At 40.1% G+C, this 23487-nt stretch overlaps 1 protein-coding gene across 1 annotated transcript; it reads left to right on the top strand.

Annotated features, from left to right (window-relative positions):
* Window positions 1-1771: 1771 nt before the first annotated feature.
* Window positions 1772-15949, top strand: LOC309438045 (protein LEG1 homolog; the record flags this gene model as incomplete). Its single annotated transcript, XM_082048953.1, has 6 exons — window positions 1772-2093; window positions 6392-6478; window positions 10969-11153; window positions 12327-12460; window positions 12903-13141; window positions 15762-15949. 6 exons carry the CDS (start codon window positions 1772-1774, stop codon window positions 15947-15949), a joined length of 1155 nt encoding a protein of 384 aa, XP_081905079.1.
* Between the last annotated feature and the right edge of the window lie 7538 nt (window positions 15950-23487).

The raw sequence follows: 23487 nt of genomic DNA, 5'->3' as shown, positions 1-23487 counted from the left end.
GATTATGCCTATCATACCCTTTATTTCATAGAATCAAAGGTTTCCTCCATTATCTTGTGCCCTAGCTAATGACTTTCAACATTCTTGCTTTTCATATGAGCCCCACTGCTCACTATCTCAATTAGAGCCTAACACATATATAAATATAAACAATACAGTTCTTGGCATTTATCCTCAGGATTATTTTATAGAATGGTTTCTTTTAAGGAAAAAAAAAGCATCTTTTAAAACATTTCTGAAATTGTTATATAAAAGTAGATAAAGGTTTTCTGTAATATTGATTTTATTTAATCTAAAAGCATTTTTTATGTCTTAAGCTAAACTTGTAATTTCAACTCCCTCTGCAATCAGTCAAGAGCAATACATCTCTTACAAGTGTGTTTTAAATGAGCTTCATTCTCAACATATCTGATTCTCTACTTTGGTTATCAAGGGAATCTTCATAGCCAGGTTAATGTTTAGATGTCCATGGTTATCTTAGATAAATCCCATCCGTAGAAATGTAATGAAAGAACAACTTGATTATTTGAAACCTCTGTGAAGCAGCATGGTTAGGAAAAGTGTTCTCAGATCTGTGCTAATCTCTGTTGAACAGCAAGTGCCTTTCAAAAGCCTTTGGGCTTCTTTCTCATTAATGGAGCCAAAAATAAGAAGTGACCATTGAAAAATTATTCTATTTACTATGAAGTCTCCTTAATAAATAGAGAAGATGGGAAAAAATGAATTGAAATATACATTTCTTTTAAATTCACTATCAAAAGTTTGCAGCAAATTTTGACTTGCTTCATCCAGGATTTAAAGTACTTTAAACACACAAAGCCCAACCAAAACTCAAATAATTACTTCAGAGAAAATGGGCATTTGCAATTTTTCTCATGCAAAAGAAAGACTACAGAGATAAGAACTGATATGTTTGTTTGCTGTGTGCTCTTTTGTAACCATTGCTTATCTGAGAAAAAGCAGCTGAACGTTATCAGGTCCTAGAAGTAGGTGAGGTGAAGGTAGCTGAACAGTTTCATTTTTGCTGGAGTGTAACTTAATCAGACACCAATTATATCAGTAGAGGAATATCCTTTGTATTCCCTTTAGAGTCTGCAATATCATGGAGGTTTAGTAGGAGGCAATGGGTCTTTATAATGACCATTTCCACACAAGACAAACAAATACTAAAAATACAGCTAGCCAGCTACTGCATGGCCTGCAACTGGGCAACCGCACAGCTGCAGGTCATTGTCCCAAGGCCAAACGACAAAGGTGCCAATGGCAGGACCTGCTGTATGTCACTGCTGCTCCTTGGTCAGTGCCTGGAGCCCTCCTCAGAGCACCTCAGCCCTGATCTAACCCTGCCCATGCCTGTTTTGAGGTGAGCTCTGTGGTATTGCTGTCCCTTCTTTACCTGAAGGAACTAGGCAGGGAAAGAGAATGTGACAGCTAGTAAGAAACATGGAGACAAAAATGATAACGGGACTGTATCATGAGTACTGTAGCACCTCAGCCTTTAGGAAGGTAGGAATACATCACAGGCAGTACAGATTTAGACACTTTCTGGTCAAGCTGATCACCCTTAAACATCTGGTGCTGCTCCCCAGATTCCACAGGGAGGACAGAGCTTTAATCATGGCTTGCTAATCTGGTAATGCCACTTCAAGGTTGCTGGAAAGGGGGAAGGGAGATGGAGATGCCTGCATCTGAGTCACCCTTTTTTGCCCAGCCCTCACCTTTCATTATAAAAGCTCTGTAGCCACAAACACCTGGGTCACATACCTTCACAATGCTGCCCTACTTTAGCATATGTGCTCTTCTTATAGTCACTATTACCCTGAGCCCTGCAACTGCTGCACCATGGAATGAAAAATATGCTACCGGAGAATATGTCTATCCTCCTCTGTGGGAACTTGCCCCTGAAAATCTGTCGGATTTCCCAGCAAAGGGCAACAAAATTGTCATCAATGCTTGGAACTATCAAGAACGGCTGGGAATGTATAAGAACTTGCTAAAATCTTCAGCCAAATATTTTACTGCTTTTGGATCACAAGATATTGGCAATATTCTCTGGGGATTACCGTCGCAGCATGGGTGGCAGTTTCATACAGGTATGAGTTATGTCCTTAAACTGGGTGAGCTAAGTGTTTACCAGACTCACTTTGGACCATCTTTTCCAATGCTTCTGCCTTACAAGTCAGCAGAGCTTCAGATGGTGTACATTTTGACATACTGAGCTTAGCTGACAATTTGAAAAATAAATCCTGCATGAAGGGTACACTCTTTCCTTGTTGAGCAATAGCTATTAAACTTCCTAATAGGGAAAGGGATTGCTAAACACAGGACTGGACAGAATGCAGAAGATCTGTGATTTAGATGGGCAATATTTCAGTTAGTAGAAAATCTTTGAAAAGATATTTCAAATTGCTCCAGTTTACAGAGGTAGATTTTAGGGCCTGCACTCTACAGTGCTGTTCTTAAATTGTTAACTGATAGGGTTTTTTTGGTTGTTAACGTTACAATCTTTTATTGGTGGTTTGAGCTTCACTTCTAATAAAGAAATTTGAAAGTCCAACTCTCCCTTTAAGAATTTGTTTCTGGTTTTGCCATTTTTGATCAGTTTAGAAGTAGCCTTGTTATTTTCAAAATATTATTTCTTTCAAAAATTAAAGTTTGTTTTGTTTGTTGAATGGTGGCGGTTGTGGTTTGGTTGTATCATTGTTTTGTTTTCTTGTTTGCATTTTTTTTTTCCTATTTTTAATTATGTCCAAATTTTAATGGCTCATCCCCCAAAAGCTGGGTGTTACTGGGGGCAATTTCTCCTGTTTGCTTGTTGGCCATGCCAGGGAAGCAGACACAGAAATTGGTGTGAGGTTAAGGCTGCAATACCTCATCAAGGTCTTTATCAGAGAATGTGTTCTCCCACACACTGTTTCACACATAGCAGGCAATAAAGCTGGCATTGACTTGTCTTGTTCTAGCTACTAGGAGAAGTGGGGAAAAGGGAACCATAGTCAGTGATGTTTGGAGAAACTTGTGCTTGGTGATAACCAGGCATAAGCAACTGCATCTGTCTGCCTGTTGTTTGTTTTATTGGTCACAATTTGTAGTTTGATGAGGTGGTGGTTTGGCTGAAGCTGTATGTTTGGAAGAAGACAGAGGTGCTGCAGCTGGTGATGAAAGCAGGCTGGCAGCATTTAGTCACACCTAACAGGGAACGAACTGCTAAGTCAAAATGAGAAAAAGGAAGAAAAGGAGGTAGAGTAAGAAAAATCCAAGCAGGCAACTAGCTCACAGACAAACATCAGCAAGAAGAACTTGGTTGGAGCTTAGGCAAGCTTTTTCCTCTTTCTGTTTTTTTATGTATAGGGGAAAAGAAGAGAAGATGAGGGTTAGTGCAGCAGGAGAGTTGACTCAATGTGTGTCAGAGGCAAAGATGCCTGAATGCAGAAGCTATGTTTGAGACGTGGCCTGCTGAAAATGATCCAGATATGTAGGGTGGCCTTATCTACAAAGCAAAGGTGTGCCTGTTTGCAGTGACAGCTCCCAAATACAGATGAGGGACACAGTGGACGAGAGGAAGATTCGCACCTGGTTGCTTGGACAGGTAAAGATCTACTGTCACCTGCCAAAGAGCCACAGGACTGGTCCTTAGACAAGAAGCTACATTTTTGAAACTATGTGATCAGAAGGTTGAAAAAATAGTAGAAAGACAAATATCATACGGCTGGGAAGAGCTTAACAGTAAAAAAATGTGAGAAGTTGAAGGAGAAATACGTAAGGTGGAAATAAAGATGCAATTTTGGTGTGTACATCAGTGAAGTTAGCAACTAGCTAAACTAGCTAATCCAGATAGGCAGCTGGGCTAGATTGGTGCGCAATGACTGAAGCACTTATGTATTGACATAATAAGCTTGAGCAAGCAAGAACAGGATTTGAGTTCATGGTGCAGGACATTAGATCCTTGAAAATACTACAAAAATTGTTGAATTAACAATTCTGTCTGGTCATGGAAGTTATGTTGCCAATAAAATATTTTTACAGGTGTGGGCCTGTATAAACCATAAAGAGCAAGTGAGGCTGCTACTTAATACCAGTGGTACAGAGATTTGCAATAATCTACTCGTCGACATAAAATGCGATCAACTGTTTCCCTAAATTTACAGTAGAGACAATGTTGTAGAGATGGTATGGTTGATAAGAATGGGATCGTGGAAATAGAAATTGTCTTGGGAGATGGAGCTAAACTGAGAGTGCTGCCTACTCAGACTGAAGAAACTGGATAGTCTATACCCCCACTTGGGAGAACTGGCATATAGAGGTACAAATGCAGGAGCAGGAACTTCAGGAAATATTCAGGTGTTATTGTATGTCTGAAAAGTAGGGTAGGTTATACATATATTGAAGAAGGAAAAATGGGATAAGGTCACAAAAAGATCTATTTCTCTTATATCAGCAGTAGATAAGACATTAAAATAAGTGTAGAGGAAACAATCTTTAGAGACCTGGAGCTAAACAGAAAAGGGGATAGAGCATAGCTTATGTGAATCAAAGGTAGATCATGTTAGACTAACTCGATATTTTCTGTTATGATACAACTGTTGTTTTACTGAAGTCCAGAAATGCATTTCCTCCTTTTGTAAAATCAAAGCTTTAAATGAAAGTTTTTTATGATACTTCACAGAAGAAGAATGAAAAGGGGAATTAAAAATCTGCTAAAGGCACCCCTAAAGGAGAGTTTAATGACAAGTGTTGCTAAGGGAAGTTTACAGCTAAATGGAGGATATGCTCAGAGTTATTCAATTATCATTCTTGTGAACAACTGGAGTTAGATTTTTCATTAACAACCTTGCCACAAAAAATAGCAGAAAAAGCTTGCTGATGAGGTTGCACATAGTTTCTAATGACACACAGCTGGGAGACACTGTCAATGCAGAGAGACAGATATAATAGTTTGGCTAGACCTGAAGACTGAAATAACAAGCATGTTAAGTGCAGGGAATAGAAGGGAATGGAGAACATGAACCTAGAGTTTAAACCTGGAAATGGAGTTAACTCTTCCAGCTCCAAGATATTTATACATATCCTGTAATTATCATTGATACTGCCCAGGACTCTCTATTTTCCCAAAACACTTAGACTAACAATCTGCAGTAAATCTCATGTGCAATTCTTCTGCAACATTTTGTCTTCTTTTTCTTAATTTCATTTATGCTTCCCATTCATCCTCTTTACACACCAGTGAATTACTGCTGCCTATTTCTGATGACCTGTGTCAAAGTAGAATCTTGAAAAAATAAATATTTCTGTAAATATTTAAAAATATAATTTTTCATTTAAAAAATCTGTTGAACTGCATTCCTTACCACTGAAAATTCATGCTCTTAGTGCTCTGCTAGTGAAAGATACAGCCTTGAGCAGCCAGCATGCCCCAAAGTACAAGCTCTGTCTGGTCAGCTAGAGAGGTTAGGATAATCTATGCACATGGTTCATGGTCATCTCTTCTTCTCAAGTACCAGAAAATTTGGTTTGTTTTTTAAATGTAATGAGGTTTGGTTCTAATCTGACAGAAATGACAATGTTGACATTCAGCTGACTTGTCAGAGAGTGAGTGCTCTGCATGGCACAATTTGGGAGCTTCTGGAATAGCTCCAGTCACTGGAACTGACCATGGTAATTTCATGCCCTACACTTCAAGCAGATTTCCTGACATGAGTACTTCTCACATGATGGACATATGCTTTCAGGAATTAGGCTATTTCTCCACGTCATGTTCTTAAAATAAAATATGCCTTACATGCTGTTGCGAGTAATTGTGAAATGTCTTGCATGTTTGCTACAGCATAGTTGCTTGAAATCTCTGCTAATCATATACAACAACGTTCACACGCTTAGCTTCACAGTATGGCCATGTTTGTATGCATCATTAAACTGGGAGAGATTCTGTATCACACAACCCATTTAGGTGAGACAATTACTAGCACACTTAATTTGTGCTATTCTGCTCATTAAGGAGGTCTCCTACACTAGAAGCCCTGCATCTATTGAAAATGATGCATCAGCTATGCATGTATTTATGTCTGTATGTGCATGTGTATTTATAACTCCATAAAAATATCACTGTGATGTCCTAATTTCAGACAGTTCCATAAATTCTCAGAATACATTTACAGTGAAGGCAAAATCGAACTCGAAAACACGATCAAATTACTATGTACTGTATGAAGTATCGACTGAGAAATTCAACTTCTCTAGAAACAGAAATTTATGAAACAAAACAACAGTAATTGTTCTGCTTCTCTGAGCAAAATTTTGCATGCTTTAGCCCTATACATTTTTTTCATCTCAGTGGGATTTCTTGTGTGAAAAAGATTGAGAAATATTTGGTGTATTATTTCATTTGATTCAGGCAGATTAGCAGATCCTTCCAGAGCAACTTCCTGTGGCTATGAAGATGGAGACCTCCTGTGCATATCTGTAAGAAGTTGGTGGTCCAGTAAGTATATGCTATTACACTATTCTTCTCCAAAATATGATTAATGTCCTAGAAGGCAATTTAGAATCATTCTTCCCTTAGACTTCTATATCACAAAGTAATTTCAGTGCTACATAATTGTCAATTGAAAACTTGCAGCAGCAAAACACCTAAGTGTGAGTGAGAAAGTGAAAGTTAATTGGCTTTGATAACTTAGTTGAGGAAGGAAAAAAAAATGCAAATTTGCAGCCTTAAAAAGGCTTACACTGAAAAAAAATGCATGTAACAGTGTGTGGGAAATATCATGATGGGTATCCATATTTGTAGACGTTTGTAGAAATTATAGTTTTCAATTACTCCAGAGCAGATTTGTTCAGTTTAGATGCTAATACTTCAAAATAAAACTTAGTGTGGGAATGTCAAGGAGGACTCTTTGTGTTCCTTACATCACCCTCAGTAACACAAACCTGACAGGACCTCTTCTGCCTTCACTTGCACCTCTGTAACTACACTGTGGTCAGTAGGCTACATAGAATGAAATAAAGGGAGACTTTGTGCCCATGATATCTAAAGAACCACTTTATCTTCATTACACAGACATTTATCCAGCAGTCTTTCAAGTATTCAGCTAGGACTTAGTTAATACTTTGACCTAGTGTACATGAGCTACAAGGTAATTTCTGGTCACTTTAATATTGGCTTAAGAGTTCTAGTAGCTTTAAATTCTGTTCTTTCTTTTTTCATTATTCCAGTAAGTAGCAACAAACTGAAGACAGTGACAGAAAAGTGTAAAGGTCTGAATTTCCAGTGTCAATGTCCCTGACATTTTCAATGTTTTTCTCAGTATCTCTAAAAATACACATCCAAATATTTCAGTCCTCCCAAAACCAGAAACATCCAAAATTCCTGGTTGCTTTTGACAAGTCAGGCCATTCATGTGTTGCCCTGTTGAACTGGAGGGATCAAGTTGATACATGGTGTCTCTCAGCCTGAGAGACAGAATAATTTCATTTGTAAAAATGCACATCATAGGTGTAACAGGAGAATGGGTCTATCCATTATAGCTAAGCAAATACACATCACTGAAAGCAGTGTCATCTCAACGATGGTAGCATCAAATTTGGAAATACCACGTTTAACTCAGGGGTATCCATTTATTGTTGCACAGGGCATCCCAATGAATAACAATAGAAATTGTTAATAACAATCGAAATGAATAACAATAGAAATTGGCAGCAATAGAAAAAGCACTGATACTATAATGCTCCCTGTCTCAAGTGCGAGAACAAGTGTAGCTTATTTTCCTCTGTTATTTTTACAGCCAGTGTCTAGATGGAAACAGACTCCTCAAGCAACAATGCATACCTAGATGTCCACAGAATTCATCTTACAAGACAATTTTTTCCTGAGCCCATGAAAAAAACCAAAAAAACAAAAAACCAACTGTTAAATTTTCTCACTTCATTAATAAAAAATATTTAGTTAATTTGCCTACACAGGCTGAATAATTTATCCCAACCAGTCTGAACAGAATCCCTCAAACGATGTTTTTGTTTCTATTTTTCAAAAGATGAATGATTATTAAAAAAAAAAACAAACAAAAAACTGCCCCCCCCCAAACCAAAACACCCTTTTCTCTGATCTGAGTCAAAGTCAATATTTTTAGAGACTCATTTTTTTTCTGCAACTGCAAATCAGACTCTTTTTAAAAGTTTAATTTCTATTTTTAAAGACATGGAACTAACAGTTGAGTGGAAGAAAGACAAGATCAACCATAAATTACAATCACTACTTGTATCTAAAGGCAAGAAAATTATGAAAATCTATTTTTTACTATTATTATTATTATTAAAAAAGAGGCAAAAGGCCTTGTAAGTCCTCCAGTTTAAATACTCTTTCCCTTTTGGGGAAGGGAAAACCTCAAGTTCTTTTTCCTGTATCACGTTTGCCCTCCATCACTTCTGTCCCTGGTTCCCCCAGCTTCCCTGCTGTCCTGTCGCAAGTTCCCCTTTCCACTAGACCTGCTGGCAGGTTTTGGTGAATATCTCTGCACCTTCACTGCCACACAACAGCATTGTTGTAGAGGCCTTTTGAATGAAGCTTCTGGTTGTGAGCCAGCAATTAAATGTATCTACCTTCAAGTGAACAAAGGCGTATGCATGGAGTAAATTTAAAATGTTAATTTAGAGTAAAACCAAAGCCCACTGTGATATTCACTCCAAATTCAGCTTCCTGTCTGTGTGGGTGGCCAGTGCTAGGTCCTCCATGGGAAGGCATTCCATGTAGTGTGAAGTAACAAGGATCATAGCATAGCCCTGGGCAAGCAGGCAACCTTTCTGGAATAGAAACCACCACCTTTACTTTCTTGGTGTTTGCATTCCTGTTCTTCAGTTGCTTCTAAACACTGCACGTTCGCTTGATACCAATTTTGTTGCATATAGAACGTGTATAAACTTAATCTTGGCTTACCCTAGTGCAGCAGGAACATGCAAAAAGTCTTTCAGAGTGCACACAAATGTCTCTTACTATTCAGAGGATGTGAGTGGTTTCAGCTGGCCTTCAGGGCAGCCCTGTCTGGCATGAGTAGTCATATGAAGCCAGGAATGAGCTTAAATCAGAAAGTCAGGCTTAATACACCCCTAGGTGTATGAGACACTCCCTACTTATGAACTTCAGTCTTTTTTGCCTAGAATAATATTCAATATAGTCCTCTCCTGCATTGTTTTCTGCCCTCTGAGTTACCCAAGCAGGTACAAGAAGTAATACATGCCAGCCCACTTAAAATATAGAAGTACTTTCTGATGTGAAATCCAAGTATTCACACTTCTCATGAAAATAGCGGACAAGAAGCCAGATTCAGCTTACCAATGACTTCCAGTGTGGCACTGTCTTCTCATCATTTCGAACTTTTCCTTTGCTCTGCTGACTGGCCACACTTTTCCTCCTGAATTCCCTGCCAGGTCCACATACAGGAAGTAAAACAACAGCTTCCCATAAGCAGGACTAGGATACAAGATAGGTGGTCTGGTTTGGAAGATGTTGGTCCTCACTGTTGGGACAGTGTACAAAATACCTAGGCAGTCCTGTGGCCCTGAGACCCAGCATGAGCAAATGAATTCTCAGGCCAATGGCTCAGGAGTCACCCACCCAGGAGTGAGAACAGCTGGTCTCCAGGCTCTTCTTCATTCAAAGTTATTAAATGTTATTTCTACAATGAGGACACAATTAAGAGGAGAACCACAGAATCACAGAATTGTTAGAGTTGGAAGGGACATCTGGAGATCATCTAGTCCAACCCACCTGATAAAGCAGGTTCATCTAGAACAGATCGCATAGAAATGTGTCCAGGCGGGTTTTGAATGTCTCCAGAGAAGGAGACTCCACAATGCCTCTGGGCAGCCTGTTCCAGTGCTCTGGCACCCTCAAAGTAAAGAAGTTTCTCCTCATATTCAGATGGAACCTCCTATGCTTCAGTCTGTACCTGTTGCCCCTCATCCTATCGCTGGGCACCACTGAAAGGAGTCTGGTCCCATCCTCTTGACAACCACCCTTGAGATATTTATAAACATTGATGAGATCCCCTCTCAGCTTTCTCTTCTCCAGGCTGAAGAGACCCAGTACTCTCTGTCTCTCCTCATAAGAAAGGTGCTCTAGGCCCCTAGTCATCTTTGTAGCTCTCCACTGGACTCCCTCCAGTAATTCGTTATCCTTCTTAAACTGGGGAGCCCAGAAGTGGACACAGTACTCCGGATGCAGCCTCACTGGGGCAGAGTAGAGAACTTATAATCCTCCTTTTAAATGAGGAATATAAAATAGCACTATGGGTACTCTTACTGGAGATGTGATCTGGCACAGGTGAGAACTGGACCTGGTGTTTCCTACATGCTGGGTCTGACTGCCTCAGCTTACAGATCAGATAAAAGGAAGCCATCATCCTAAAATAAATCTAAACAAACAAACCGAGGTAATTTCCAAGCTGTCTTCAGTGAGCAAAATCTTTTTAAAAGGGAAATTATTATTTTCAAGTAAAATATTAAATCACCAGTATTTGCCTTTTCCTTTCTTATATACCTACAGTGCATGGAAGGGTTGTTTGTTTTGGTTTGGTTTGTTCTGTTTTGCTTTGTTTTTAATGAAAACAATACTCATGCAGTAACCCTTAGTCTTTCTGTACTTAGTTTGTAACTAATATTTAAGAGGCTTTTCATGTCCTCTTCATGACAAACTATAAAGATCTAATTTTTTTCATTTGTTGTCCTTTCATGCAAAGTGTAGCACACTGTCAGCTCATGCAAAGATATTAAAGGAAAAATATAAATGAATATTACGAATCATATCTAAATAAGTACAGATATAATCACCATTGTGTTCCAGTATGTATGCCCAGTTGCTGAACACAGTTGTATCTGTGGCAATCTGAAACAGTTACACTTGGTATGGTTCATTTTTCTCTGTGGGAATATTTTATTTGCTTGTGGTTAACACCTCCCCCTTTTAAATTATTGTTACAGATGTAAATTACTACCTGGCTGTCATACCCTTTCTGGCAGCAGTGGAGGCTGGCCTCTTTGGGCAGCTGCAGTACGAGATAGAAATATTGCCACCAGAGGAGCAAAGAGCTGATTTCTGTTACAGTGTTGCCGACTGCCGGTCTCAGGTTCCCAACCTCATGGATGAATGGAAGGCCTACTTTGAAGTAAATAATTTCACTTTGTTTTTCTTTTCTTCGTATTTTCTAGGAAATATTACCTTTATAAACTGTTATTGCTGTTATTTGTAAGATTCAAAGAGCTTAGTTTGTTTTCAATAACAGCTTGAAATAAAAGTAACAAGCAGGAAAAATGAAAACCATAATATAAAGTGATTCAAAGATAAGAAGACCAATATTTTTGCAGGTTATGGATTATTTTATTTTCTTTAAGATAATTCTGTATTTCGCAGACTGTTCCAAGAGACTGTTTTGCTAAAAGTTATATTTGTATTCTTCCTGTACTGCTCATGTTAGCAAAGCAAAATAAGCATGCGAGGTAGAACATTACCCTTGAGAAATGGCCTTGTGTTAGTTTTATAGGGTTCATTTTTCCTTTGACCATTTAAAAAACTGAAAATGCTGATATTTTATTCAGAAGGATACCTATTAATGCAAGTAGATATTATCTTTCCTCCTCATTCAGCTGTTCCCTAATCCCAAAGTTGACAGTATTTGTTACTTCATAGGTACAATAACTATTTTTATAGACTTCTATATTCAACATTTTTGTTGGTAGTCAAATAATTGATAATGATCAGAAAATTTAAACCATAAGTCTCTCTTGGCAACTGTGAGTGAAGGTAGAGGTTTTAGGAGCAAGACTGGATTTGTTTTCTTAAGATTATTTTTCCCAAGCAGTATGTTTCAGAAGTTATTATAAAGGTTCTGCTCCCCAAATAGCCATAATGATAACCATTAAAGATAATTTTCTTATTTTCTGAAAATCTTCAGAAAATTGTGGCCAAAAAGTGTAAACAAGTTTTCAAGGAATCCAGCATGGAAGCTTCCATGGCACTCAAATACAAAAGTCCACTGAATTATTGTGACAGAATACCTAAACTATATGGATAAAACACTCGCTCTGTTGAAGTCAAAGAACAGCAGCTCCTGCTAACTTCAGTGGGGATATGTATTCACTTTATAAATCTCTATTAATAAGCTTTTTCTCCCTGTGTCAGACACTATGGTTTCTTACAAAGCAGCACATTCTAACTACTCAAAAGCAATTTCCCTTAGCTTGTAAACTTAACTGTTTTTTGACATATGTAAGTCTGAAAAATTAATTGAGTTCAAACCTCCCCTCTGTTTCTGTGCCTTTTTTCCTCCCTGTTGTTGTAGTATCTATTATCAACTGAACACAAAGCCGTGAGGCCTGCAACCTTCTCCTCCTTCCAACTGGATGATGCCCTTGGTCTCATGTGGAAGGCGCACATCACCTCCAATGCTTATGCGGTGCCCAAGTTCCAGGACAAGTATGGGGACAAGAGGGGTGGCCAAGAGGGGTCTTCCCACCTGCATGCCTCTTTGCAAAGACAGTATCCCAACAAAGTCTGCATGAGCTTTCTTACTTTAAGCGTCTCTTCTTTAGGTTCTGCTCTTCCTTCTGCTCTCTCGGAGCATTGGATGAGCAGTGAGTGACAGCTGCCCAGGCTGTGATGGGCAGGCAGGCTGTGGGCTTAACATGACATGCTGATTCCTTCCTAGGAGCCAGGGCCCAAGTCAGGAACTGTGTTTGGGCAGAGGCAGCTATGCCAGGAGAAATTAGGTATTAAGTGCTGAAGGAGGCTTTAAGTCACTGTGGCACTAAGACCACTCAGGATTTTATATGGAACAAAACACATTTGGGATAAATGACAGACTAATGTGTTCTACAGGATTTCAATTATCTGTTACATTTATTTTTATCTTTTTCAGCTTAAAATATCTCTCTGTTCCAGAAGAAAATTTCGGTATAGACTGGGCTACCGGTGTGGATTTCATTGCAGCCACATACTTCTCTACAGATTTACCAACCATGAACAGCTTCCAGGCTTTCCTGCCCCAGAGGATGCTCGTTGAAGGGGATGTCCCCCCATTCATTAGTGACTTCAGTCCACAGCAAAATAGAGTCCTGCTTTCACTGAAAGCTCTTTCCAAAGCAAATGAATTAACAGGTAGGAGCCTGACCTACAAATGTCTGTAGTCCATAGATATTCAATATCTTCTTCTCTCTTTCTATACCTTTCACCATATGAACACAGTGATTTTTGATATTATATAGTATAAACACTTCCTAGAGACTAACAATAAAATAGTACACTTAAAACTGCAACCGTAAGTAAACAATACATCAGAGAGCAAATGCAGCAATGGGATAACACTGACAATATGTGGTGAGGATTTCACATGAGACAAATGCATCATTTTTAAGACCAAACTATCTTTTTTTTTTTTTTTTTCCCTCCTTCATTTTTCACAGGAACTTTAAAAACACAATAACTAGTTTGTGTTTCACTAGTTATATCTGAAATCATTAAAGCTGTAAAATTATTAAATTAGTTGCAGTCATTACAAAAAATGGACAAATGATCATGAACGACAGTTTGTGTGTCCACAAGTGTTCCGGCTTTCAGTTTTGGTTTTGTCTCAATCTTCGGTCTAACAGAGAATATTCAGGCTGTTCCAGTAAAAAACTATCTGTCCCAGCAAAACTGTATTCTTAGGCAATGAGGGACTTTCACTAAAATAAGTTTTGCATCACCATCCAGCGGCGAGACAGAGAATTACAGTCCTCTGAGATTCCAGTTCCTTCATAGGTATTGCTGGGTTGTTCTTTGTGTTTTGCTTTGTGGTTTTTTGTTGTTGCTGTTGCTGTGTTTGTTGGTTTGTTCTGTTTTTTTTGTTGTCCTTTACAAAGGAAAGTTATTATAAATCTTTACATGAAAACACAATACAAAAATACACTGTAAAACTAATATCCAGAGCTATGGTATCTGTTTTGTGATCCTCTTTTTCTGTCCCTGCATTTCAGTGAAAATTATCCCACTAGTTGTATTTGTAGCCAAAAAAAAAGGTCTGTAATGAAGCTATTCAGTGTTACAAAAGAGCATCTTCACATCACAGAGCGCTTCCCTCACACCTTCCACATAACATTATTCCTCGAATGCTGAATAAAGGTGTTAACAGGTCTACTCTGTGCATGGTAGCCTGTGCCACAGGTCAAGGTTTCTTGATCTACCTCTTAGGGGAGAGGGGGACACAGCAAGGAAAAGCACAATCAGTGGGGCAGCAAGGAGGGAGCAGAGCAACAGGACAGCAGAGCAGATGAGGGCATCATTGGAGGAAGAGAGAAAAAGAGGCATGGATGCTGAACACAGTAGGGGGAAGGAAAGAGAGGGATGAAGAAGTTTCATGCAGGTGCAGCCATAAAGAAGTCCGTAGCTGATATCCTTTGCTTTGCAGGTGGGAGATTTCCCTGATCCTGTTTTGACAGAATGAGCTTTGCATTCAGCTGAAAGTTAAATGCCAGATAACTCAAACTGGTGACTGCTTTGCAGATCGGAAAAGGAGCTTTAAACTAAATTTGACTTGGGCCTGGATTCACAGCCTCAGTGAGGACCTCAGTTTGCTACAAAACTCAGTTGACAAAATGTGCCGTGCTGTTTTTGTAGAGTTGGAATCCTCAAACTTTTAAGCACATCCTGTGAGATGTGGAGTCCTCTTTTGGTGCTGCAAACTTCAACAGCAGATAGAGTATCTCAGCACTTCTTAGGACAGGACAGTGTCCAATCCAGGGTGAGATCTGATTCCTTGATTCAGCATTTGATTACTCTTTATTTTCCTCTGGCTGCTTCTGCCAGTCCAGCAAGGACATGTACTGAGGGAGGAGTGCTGTGCTACCTGTAAAGCTTCTCAACACATGGACAGTCAGAGCTTTACCTTTTATGCTCTGCCCCCCACTGATGTCCAAAGGCAAAACAGCAGATACCTTGTTATTTGAGACTTTTCCTGCTGTCCTCACCTTTCCTGTAGTCCTCCTGGGCAAGAGGACTCTTTGCTGCCTTTTCCTCTTAACTCCTCATCTCCCCAGTACAATAATGTACAAATTGTTCTTCAGTGCTGCCAGTTCTATACAAAAGCATGTTTTGTAGGATAATAATCTCATTTTGGTTTTCTAGTAGACTTTTTTTCACCCCCAGATTTCTTCTGTGGACCCTTCATCCACCATAAAGATCAGCACTGAGAGGAATGGGGAGCAGGCAAGGACTATTCTGCAAACTGGTGCTAATGCTGGACTGGTCAGGCACACCTCTTAGAGAGCCACTGCTTATCACCTGGGTGAAAGCACCAGGATAATTTGATTCTTTAGCTTGAGACCTTAGCTGGCAAAAAGTGCAAATTCTTGGCTGCTTTAGAGTGAAAACAGAGACATGTATGATTATAACTACCAGGCTACTGCTTCATAAGCCATGAAGCTATGTGCAATTGCAGACCAAGACCTTAACATGCATCTTCAATAATTTTGGCTTGCAACACTAACACTGGTGGCAAAAGAACAAGCCCCATTGTCTGTGAATACAAAGGATCCTGAGCTGAATGAATGGCCTGTGTCTCCCTATGCAGTTTTAGGCAACTATTGCCTCACTGGCACGCTCCAGCTTTGTCTACATTTCACTGTCCACAGGAGAGTGGTGGATGTTTGTTGCCAGATGTTCGCTTCATCCCTTGTGTGCTGCAAGCTGCGTGTGTTCCATGTTAATTTGACAATGATGTCATGTTGTGTTTCTTTCCAAGGAGGATTGCTGTTGAAGCTCTGGGAAAAGTCTATGTCTACTGAAGCAGGAAGAGAAATGGGGAGAAAACTGATTGAAGGCTTGGTTTCAGGCCAGAAGTTTGACTTGGTGGGAATATATAATTATTTGAAAGGAGCAGATTTGAAAGCATCCAGTTTCTTGAGAAAAAGCAGTTCCGGTATTCTTTGATTTAATGTTTTAGCAGGTATGTGTCTGGTAATCTGGTCTTGGTAATGCCTTACATCAGAATTTCCTGAGTAGCCATGTGTACATCTCTCTCATATTGAATCAATATTTTTGTCTTTAATTTTCCTAATTAGCTCATTTGTTTAACTCAATTCCTTACAAATAAAAGGCCTCACAGAAAATCTTACTTTATTACTTTTTTTTGACTTCAAATATAATGTATCATTATTGGAGACAAAATTAAATAAAAGCAAATTATATTCTGTTTCAGACTGCTTTTTTTCCCCTGTATACAGGGATCCCACCAGATATGTAATTACTCAGGTCCTTGATGGTCTAACAGATGATCATCAGAAACTTTTCTTTGAAGTTCTGATCCAGAACCAATGCCTCAGCTGTTTCCCAACAAAGCTGTTATTTTGCAGACCAGCTGCAATCAACTTTGAAGCTTTCAGGCTTTTCAGATTAAACAGTTGAGTACAGATTAATTCCCTCGGTATGCTGCTTTGCAACAAATGCGTGCCTCATGTGGTACTGTGGAGCCAGTCCTGAGAAGTCCTGAAGCAAATTAACTTATTCTGTAGCAGCTCTTACATGACCAACAGAGATTTCTGGTATTTGACTTCTTTTACTTACCTCAATAAAACATTGATCTATCTATTGATTTATGTGATTACAGAGTCTGTATAGCCATAGGCTGCTTTTCCATTCCCCCATGTCTAATCATTCTTGTTGCAGTGTGTCATGTGTTACATTTGATTACTGAGGAAGAGATACATTCACACTGTTTGCACTCGAAGCACCTGGCACACTCAGAACCAAGTGGTGATCCCAGTCTTCTGTGTGATAATATCTCTTGGGAATTGATTATAATAACTTGACATGAAAGGTTGTGCGGAAGTGGGACAGGGGTCCTGGAGGCAGACTGGGCCTGAAGTTTATCAGGAAAACTGCTGACTTGGATCCTTCATCCTTATGAAAACTTCCCCAAGAGAGCAGTCATGGTTGGACCTGCTTTTATGTGGTGGACGACAGAGGATGGAGATACAGCCAGTGCCTGCTGCACCTTGTCAGATGGTAGCTTGTAGTACAATGTATTTAAACATGAAACAAGCCTTAGATTCATAAGTCAAAACAAGGGAAAGCAGCTTTGCTTTGCCACCATTTTAGGTTTGTCCCACAATTTTCATTGTACCTAGCATCTCAGTTGGTCCTATACCACTCCCTCAGAAGGAGAAAAGCATGTGCCACTCTCTTCTGCTGGAGCACATGGATGTACTTTGTTGTGCTTACATACTGCATTTCACTTGTAGCCATAGTAGTGATAGTCTTTCTGACACACCTGCAACAGTAAAAGGTTTTCTGCGGACATTAAAGGTGAGATTTGGACTTTGCCCCAGCAGCAAAGTGGCTGAGAAAAGCTCTGGCAGTCTCAGTAGCAGCTGAGCAAGAGCCCTTCCAGCAGGGACCCTCCAGCAGGCTCATTCTGAGGCTGCCCTCAAGCCCTCGTTCCCTCCAAGGCCAGAGCACAGTGCTGGGAAGCAGGGAGCAGGTGTCCCCAGGCTGGCTGGAGCTGTGCCAGGAGCCCAGCAGTGGCCTGAGAGGTGATGCAGCACCTAGCAGAGCTTGCCATGTGAGGTGGCCAGTGCATGTCTCTTTGTAGTGCTGGTCCAGCTGCAGGCAGCCGGAAAAACATCAGCTCCTTGGGACTCTCCATGCCCCCTGAAATATGAGCAGGATACCAAGCAAATGAAGGAAAAGAAAATTATTTGTGTCTTTCCAGGCCAATTTGCCAGTTTGATTGGTCCTTTTTCCCCAAAGTTGCACAATATTTGCACTTCAAATTAAGAGATAATAATCAAGACGTTGAGCACTTAAACACTCTTTTGTCCTTTGATATCCCAGGACAAAGGTTTTAATTATTCATTGTCATTTTATGGATAAACTCTTAATGTACCATCATTAGCCAACAATTTTCAAAGGAAATACATTAATGAGGTCTAAGAAAATGTGGGAGTTTTTACCTTAATTACCTGGTTCACAGATCAGAGTAATTAGATTCCAACAGACTTTAGGTATAATCTAAAAGTAATTACCACAGCTGCCAGCTGTTAAAATATTAAGTTAATTGTGCTCCAGGAAAGTTTGGGGGAAAAAAGATGACCTTTTCTGTGATTAGCTTAAATTTAAGCCAACATGTGCTTTGAGAAACAAAAAGAGCAATTAATACAATAGGGAAAACAAACTTAAAAATTGCAAATGACTGTAATCGAGATATTTGTAACACATTTTCAAAAAGCAAATATCACCTTACCTTAATTTATTATAACATTAGGCAATACTTCAGTAGTTTGAAAAAGAAACATCTTTCTCAGTACAGCATCAAGCATTTATGTATTCTTTGTCCCAATCCAGCACGCCAGTCAGTCAGGCAAAGGCTATAGAATCTGGTCAGCAATTGCAATTTGGAGGTTGATGCATGTATAAAAGTTTTAACAAAACACAGGATGGTGGATTCTTACAAGTAGAGCAGATCCAGACATTTTGAAACAGGAAAGATGCATCCTGGTAAGAAAATATACGGGTATCAGAAACTAAACAGAGAGAAAAGCGTCAAGAGAAGGCAGTACGGCTATGGTAGGATGTGTCTGGAGAAGGACAGGAGAGCACTGGAGGAGGCTGCTTGCTACTTAGAGCCACTGAAAGCTGACAATGACCAAAGCAGAGCTATACCCAGCAAGGAGAACTCACAAAGCAGAAGGGATTTTCTTACTCAGCCTTAGTCTGGGGTTTTCAGTCCTGTTCTCATGCCTTTTACACATGTAATCTCTTTGCTGAGGTCTGCTTGGTATTAGGCAAGACCTGTTTCTGTTTGACAGAGGTGCTGTTAGAGAAAAGCACCAACACAGCTGGCTGCAGCTCCAGAAAGTCAGAAATTTAAACTTCTCTACATGCTTGCCAATAGTGAGCCTAATGGGACTGAAACAAACAATGTTTGGGAAGGAAGAGGGAAGGTTAGACATAGATACAGGATTAAAAATACAACTTCAGAGAATAAGAATCCACCAGGAAAGAGCCTGACCTTCCTCAGAGGTTGGGCACTAGTGCTGAACTCTGCTCCCCTCCCACAGCTCTGCAGGGCTGATGAGGAACCTTCCTCTTTGAGTCTACCCTACTCACACACAGGCTCATCCAGGCTCAATTTAGGCAGGTTAGCTCCTGATTTCTAAGAGATGCACAGTTTTCCATGCCTTTCCTACAGGAGCAGGATTTCTGAGGAATGGTCAGAAGTGAGGTCCTTTGTCCTTTTCTGCATGTTTGCAACTGGGAGCAAAGCCACTGCAAATTGGACCTGTGCTTTACCAAATATTCTCCTCAAGTGTTCATAATACATGTATGTAAGGGCTGACCCCTTCAGTAGTCACCCTTTTTATTCCATCACGGGAATGGCACCCTTCCTGTTCTCTAGGAAAAGTACATCTCTACAGAGCTGTCGGCAGGTATCAGCAGTCACTTTTTCAGCTTTTTCAGTTACTGAGATATAGAACTTCACAGGTAAAGAAATTATTAGCAAAAATGCAGAAAAACTTTTTTCTTTATTTTTTTTTTTTTTTAAACAGGAATTGGATTCTTGGGTTTCCCCCTTCCTATGATCTGTAATCTGTGCAGAATTGGTTGGGCTCTCTTCCTTTCAAGCCTTTGTTCCCTGATCATAATAAAGTGCTGTTTGATGGTGGGAAAAGCACCCTCCTCTACACCTGCCAGGTATGAAGGAAGGGCAAAGGCGTTCTTGCCCAGGACAGACTTTAACCTGGCAGCTAGATGGTTCTGCTGGAAAGTAGAAGATATAGATTCAGACCCTCCCAGAAAGAAAACAAAACTGAACCTAGTATAAATACTTTAATTGTTGGTACACAACATTTAAAAAGATCCACATTTCCTAAAAGTTAACTGTCCAGCTATGTTTCCAGATCAGGTCATGTTGCCTGACACTCCTCAGGAGGGTGTTGTGAGCTGTGAACTTCCAGCTCCTGCTATGGAAGGCAGTGAGATTCGAAGTGATAGCATCTTTTTACAACATTTCCCTCATCCTTGGTAACTCCAGGAGGAGCATGTTATCTGTTTCTGATCCTATGCTGAACCTTCATATACAGACTGCAAATAGCTGGCACCTGAAAAAGGTTTGAAATTTACTTCAGTTTAATTTTCAAAGAAAAATCCCAGCTTGATACCACCTTTCCCACTGCCATTTCATTTTTGCAGTGATGCTGGACATCAAATCACTTGCTGGGCTCTGTTCAATTTAAGTTTGAAGTGCTTACAACAGCCCATAGCCACAGAGGCATTTGGTCTCCTGACACTAGGATGTTTTTTATATTTATATTTTTAAGAATTTGAATTTGCTTGGAGATCTGAACCTAAGCTCTTTTTGGATCTGATCTTCCGTACTACAGATGAGAAAAATTGACCATGAGGCACCGTAAGAACAACTTGCATGGCATGAAGTACAGAACTGGCCCAGGCAGGGGCTGATAAGGAACTCTAGGAGAGTCCAAGGGCTGCCGATCTGTCAGACTACACCAGCTAGAAAAGCCTGTTCCAGCTGGGAAGCACAGACAGTCATTCAAAATGGGGCTCAGCAGGCAAGAAATGGAGGCAGAATCACTAAAGATTTGTTGCATTTATACCTACTTAAAATATGACCCAATTTATGTAACAAGGTTATCTAGAAAAAACTTGATAATTTTTTAATGTTTTTTAACTGATTCATGCCTAACCAAACTCCCAGGACAGAAAATACAATGAAATAAAGTCCTTAATGTCTCTCACTTCCTTCAGCAAACCATTTATAGCTGTGGAAAAGAGTGGCAAAACTATTTGTGTGTAAGTTTGTGCGAAAGGACTGCAGCAGTTATGGTGTAGTATAAACCAGTCTTGCAGACTGGAGAAAAGCTTAATTTTAGAAAGTCTGGTTCCACCTCTCATGCAGTGTTATCCTCCAAAATACTAACAGATGTGATCACTAAATATAAGAAGAACAGGCAACTGGATTAAGGCAAAAAAAGAAGATACTTTTTGCTGGCAACATCGCTGCAGCACCACGTGGGTCTGAGCCCCACTCAGACCTTTCCTCTGCACTCTGAGGTCCAGGTGGACTATGTGGTCGCTTGTGCTTTTGCAGGAACAAAAGCCTGTAACTTCCGAGGCTGCCCTAGGAAGAGACAGGCAAGCTCTGCCACTTTCCAAGGCTGACCTGAGCTGCTGGCTGCCACCAGTGCTGCACCCGGGGCCGCAGGAACAGTGTCACAGAGAGCACTGGGACAAGGCACTTGTACCTACAGGCAGTTCTTAAATCCTGGTGGGATCAGGCCCATGAGACATCATGTAGCGGTTTCCACGTGCTCCGAAATCTTAACTCACATGAGGAATTTAAAGTTACTTGAGAACATAAAAATAACTGGACTGAGCCACTCATCCCGGTCCCCTCCTCTGGTGGTGGCCAGCAGCAGAGGACTGTGGCAAGAGCATCAGCAACCAGGCAAAGGCTGGGCAATCCCTCCTGCTGCCCAGCCTGCAGGCAGCTGGCAGTCTGCACTTAGACCAGACCCACATGTTTTATCAGTCCCAGAGAAAGAGTCATAAAAGGCTACCTGAGGAAATCCAAAAACCCAAGAAAAGAGACAAGGAAGGCTCATCAAAGAGATGTATGATTGCAAAGCACAAGAACGTTCCCCGCACACAGCTGCATTAAAAAACAGGAGGGAGGAAAATTAAAAAAAAAAAAAAAAAAAAAGGCAACAACCTGCAACTAATACATGAAGCAGAAGCAAGAAAACTCTCTTCAGACTATCAGTTTTAAGGCAGTGTCAAGGAACCAAAAGTTAACATGATACAGACACATCAAAGTGAAAATATGTTAGGGGAACACATGGGCAGTCTTGAGGTAGGAAAAGTATAAATCATGTTAAATGAAGAGATAGCAAGAATAAACAGCAGCTTCTCTTTGGAAGAGTGTGGTAGATAAGCATTTGTTTGGCAGGTTGCATTTAAACAAAAGAGCTCTTGGCATTTAAAGAAGAATGCAGGGAGAAGATTCTTCTTATCTTCTCAAGCACAAAGACTGGATTTATAAAAAATGTGCATGTTTATCATTCAAACAGAAAATGCCATCTCACTAAGGGCTTATGCACACATGGAGTGCTGCAGAAACAGCTGCTGCTGAGCAGGCCTTCAGTGAGAACACACTGGAAATACTTCTTAGCATCAAAAAAGATAAGCCTTTAAGCTAACAAGTCTGTGCAAAAGCTTATGCCAATCTTTTCCCAAGCAAATATCTTATGATTTAAATACACTTGTATTCTCTTCAGGCATAGTGATCATGGTCTATGTTCAGCTGCAAATGGCTTTCCCATCTTGAGTGTGCTCTTCTTGAGCAGTAATGTGTGGGAATGATAATGAGGTCCTTCAAGGACCGCTTTGTCAAACACCTATTAACAAAACATACAAAATCATTGTGGTCATCTGTACAGCATCAGGGAATCACAATACTTATTAGTTCTTAAACATCGAACATGAACCTTTTCCTGGGATTTTTCTTCATGCCTTCTCCCTTCTCTCTGCTTTCCCCAGCAAGACTGGATGCCCTTTCCTTGCAGCGCAGCAGCACAGCCTGTCTTCCATGCCAAGAACTGAATACAAATGCCACTGTCTCTCTGCATCATGTAAATAGAGCAGTCAAGCTAGTTCTCATTTCTGTCATGAGATACAATGTTGGCTTATATGTCTGAGGAAAAGATACTGGAGACATCTCTGCAACTAATATATTTACAAGGTTCATAAAATCTGCCACCTCTACTCGAATAAAACTTATTGAACTCAATGAGGCTGAATACACAAGACAGATTGTTGCACATCATAAGAGTGGCAGAACTAAACTTCTGATGTGACAGGACCTATGCAAAGAAGAAGAAATGCTTCTTTGGAAGTATTTTAAAGGGAAGAAGTTACAAAAAGAGCTGATAAGTCTAAGTTTTTTTCACAAACTAGATCCCAAATGCTTTTATAGAAAGTGTGAAATAAGTTTAGGTTTGGTGGGAAAGCAACTGCATCCCACCCTGTTCACACCCATCCTAACACCCAGAGCAACTAATGAGTACCCTGTTTTTTCTAGGCTCTCTCATCCTCTCCTTGTAAGTCAGATGCTCCAAGTCCTCAGTCATCTTTGTGGCCCTTTGTTGGACTTGCTTCAATATGTCCACGTCCTTCCTGTACTGGGGAGCCCAGAACAGGACACAGCAGTCCAGATGTGGCCTTGCCAGTACTGAGAAAAAGGGAAAGGTCACCTCCCCTGACCTACTGGCACTGCTCTGGCAATGTAGCCCAGGAGGCTGTTGGCTTTCCTTTGCTCCCTTCTAGCTGCAGAAGTCAGGCTTCTGGTACTTTAATGAAGGAAAATTGAGTTAGTAATGTATCTTTCAGACATCCAGCAGAGGACAGCATCACATTCAGCAGAAAGAAAAAGAAAAAAAAAGTCAGTAAAA

This window comes from Streptopelia decaocto (genome assembly GCF_964273445.1).
Source record: "Streptopelia decaocto genome assembly, chromosome: 3".
Lineage (NCBI taxonomy): Eukaryota > Metazoa > Chordata > Aves > Columbiformes > Columbidae > Streptopelia > Streptopelia decaocto.
The sequence above is the reverse complement of the archived record's forward strand: the minus strand, read 5'-3'. Positions and strand labels throughout refer to the sequence as shown.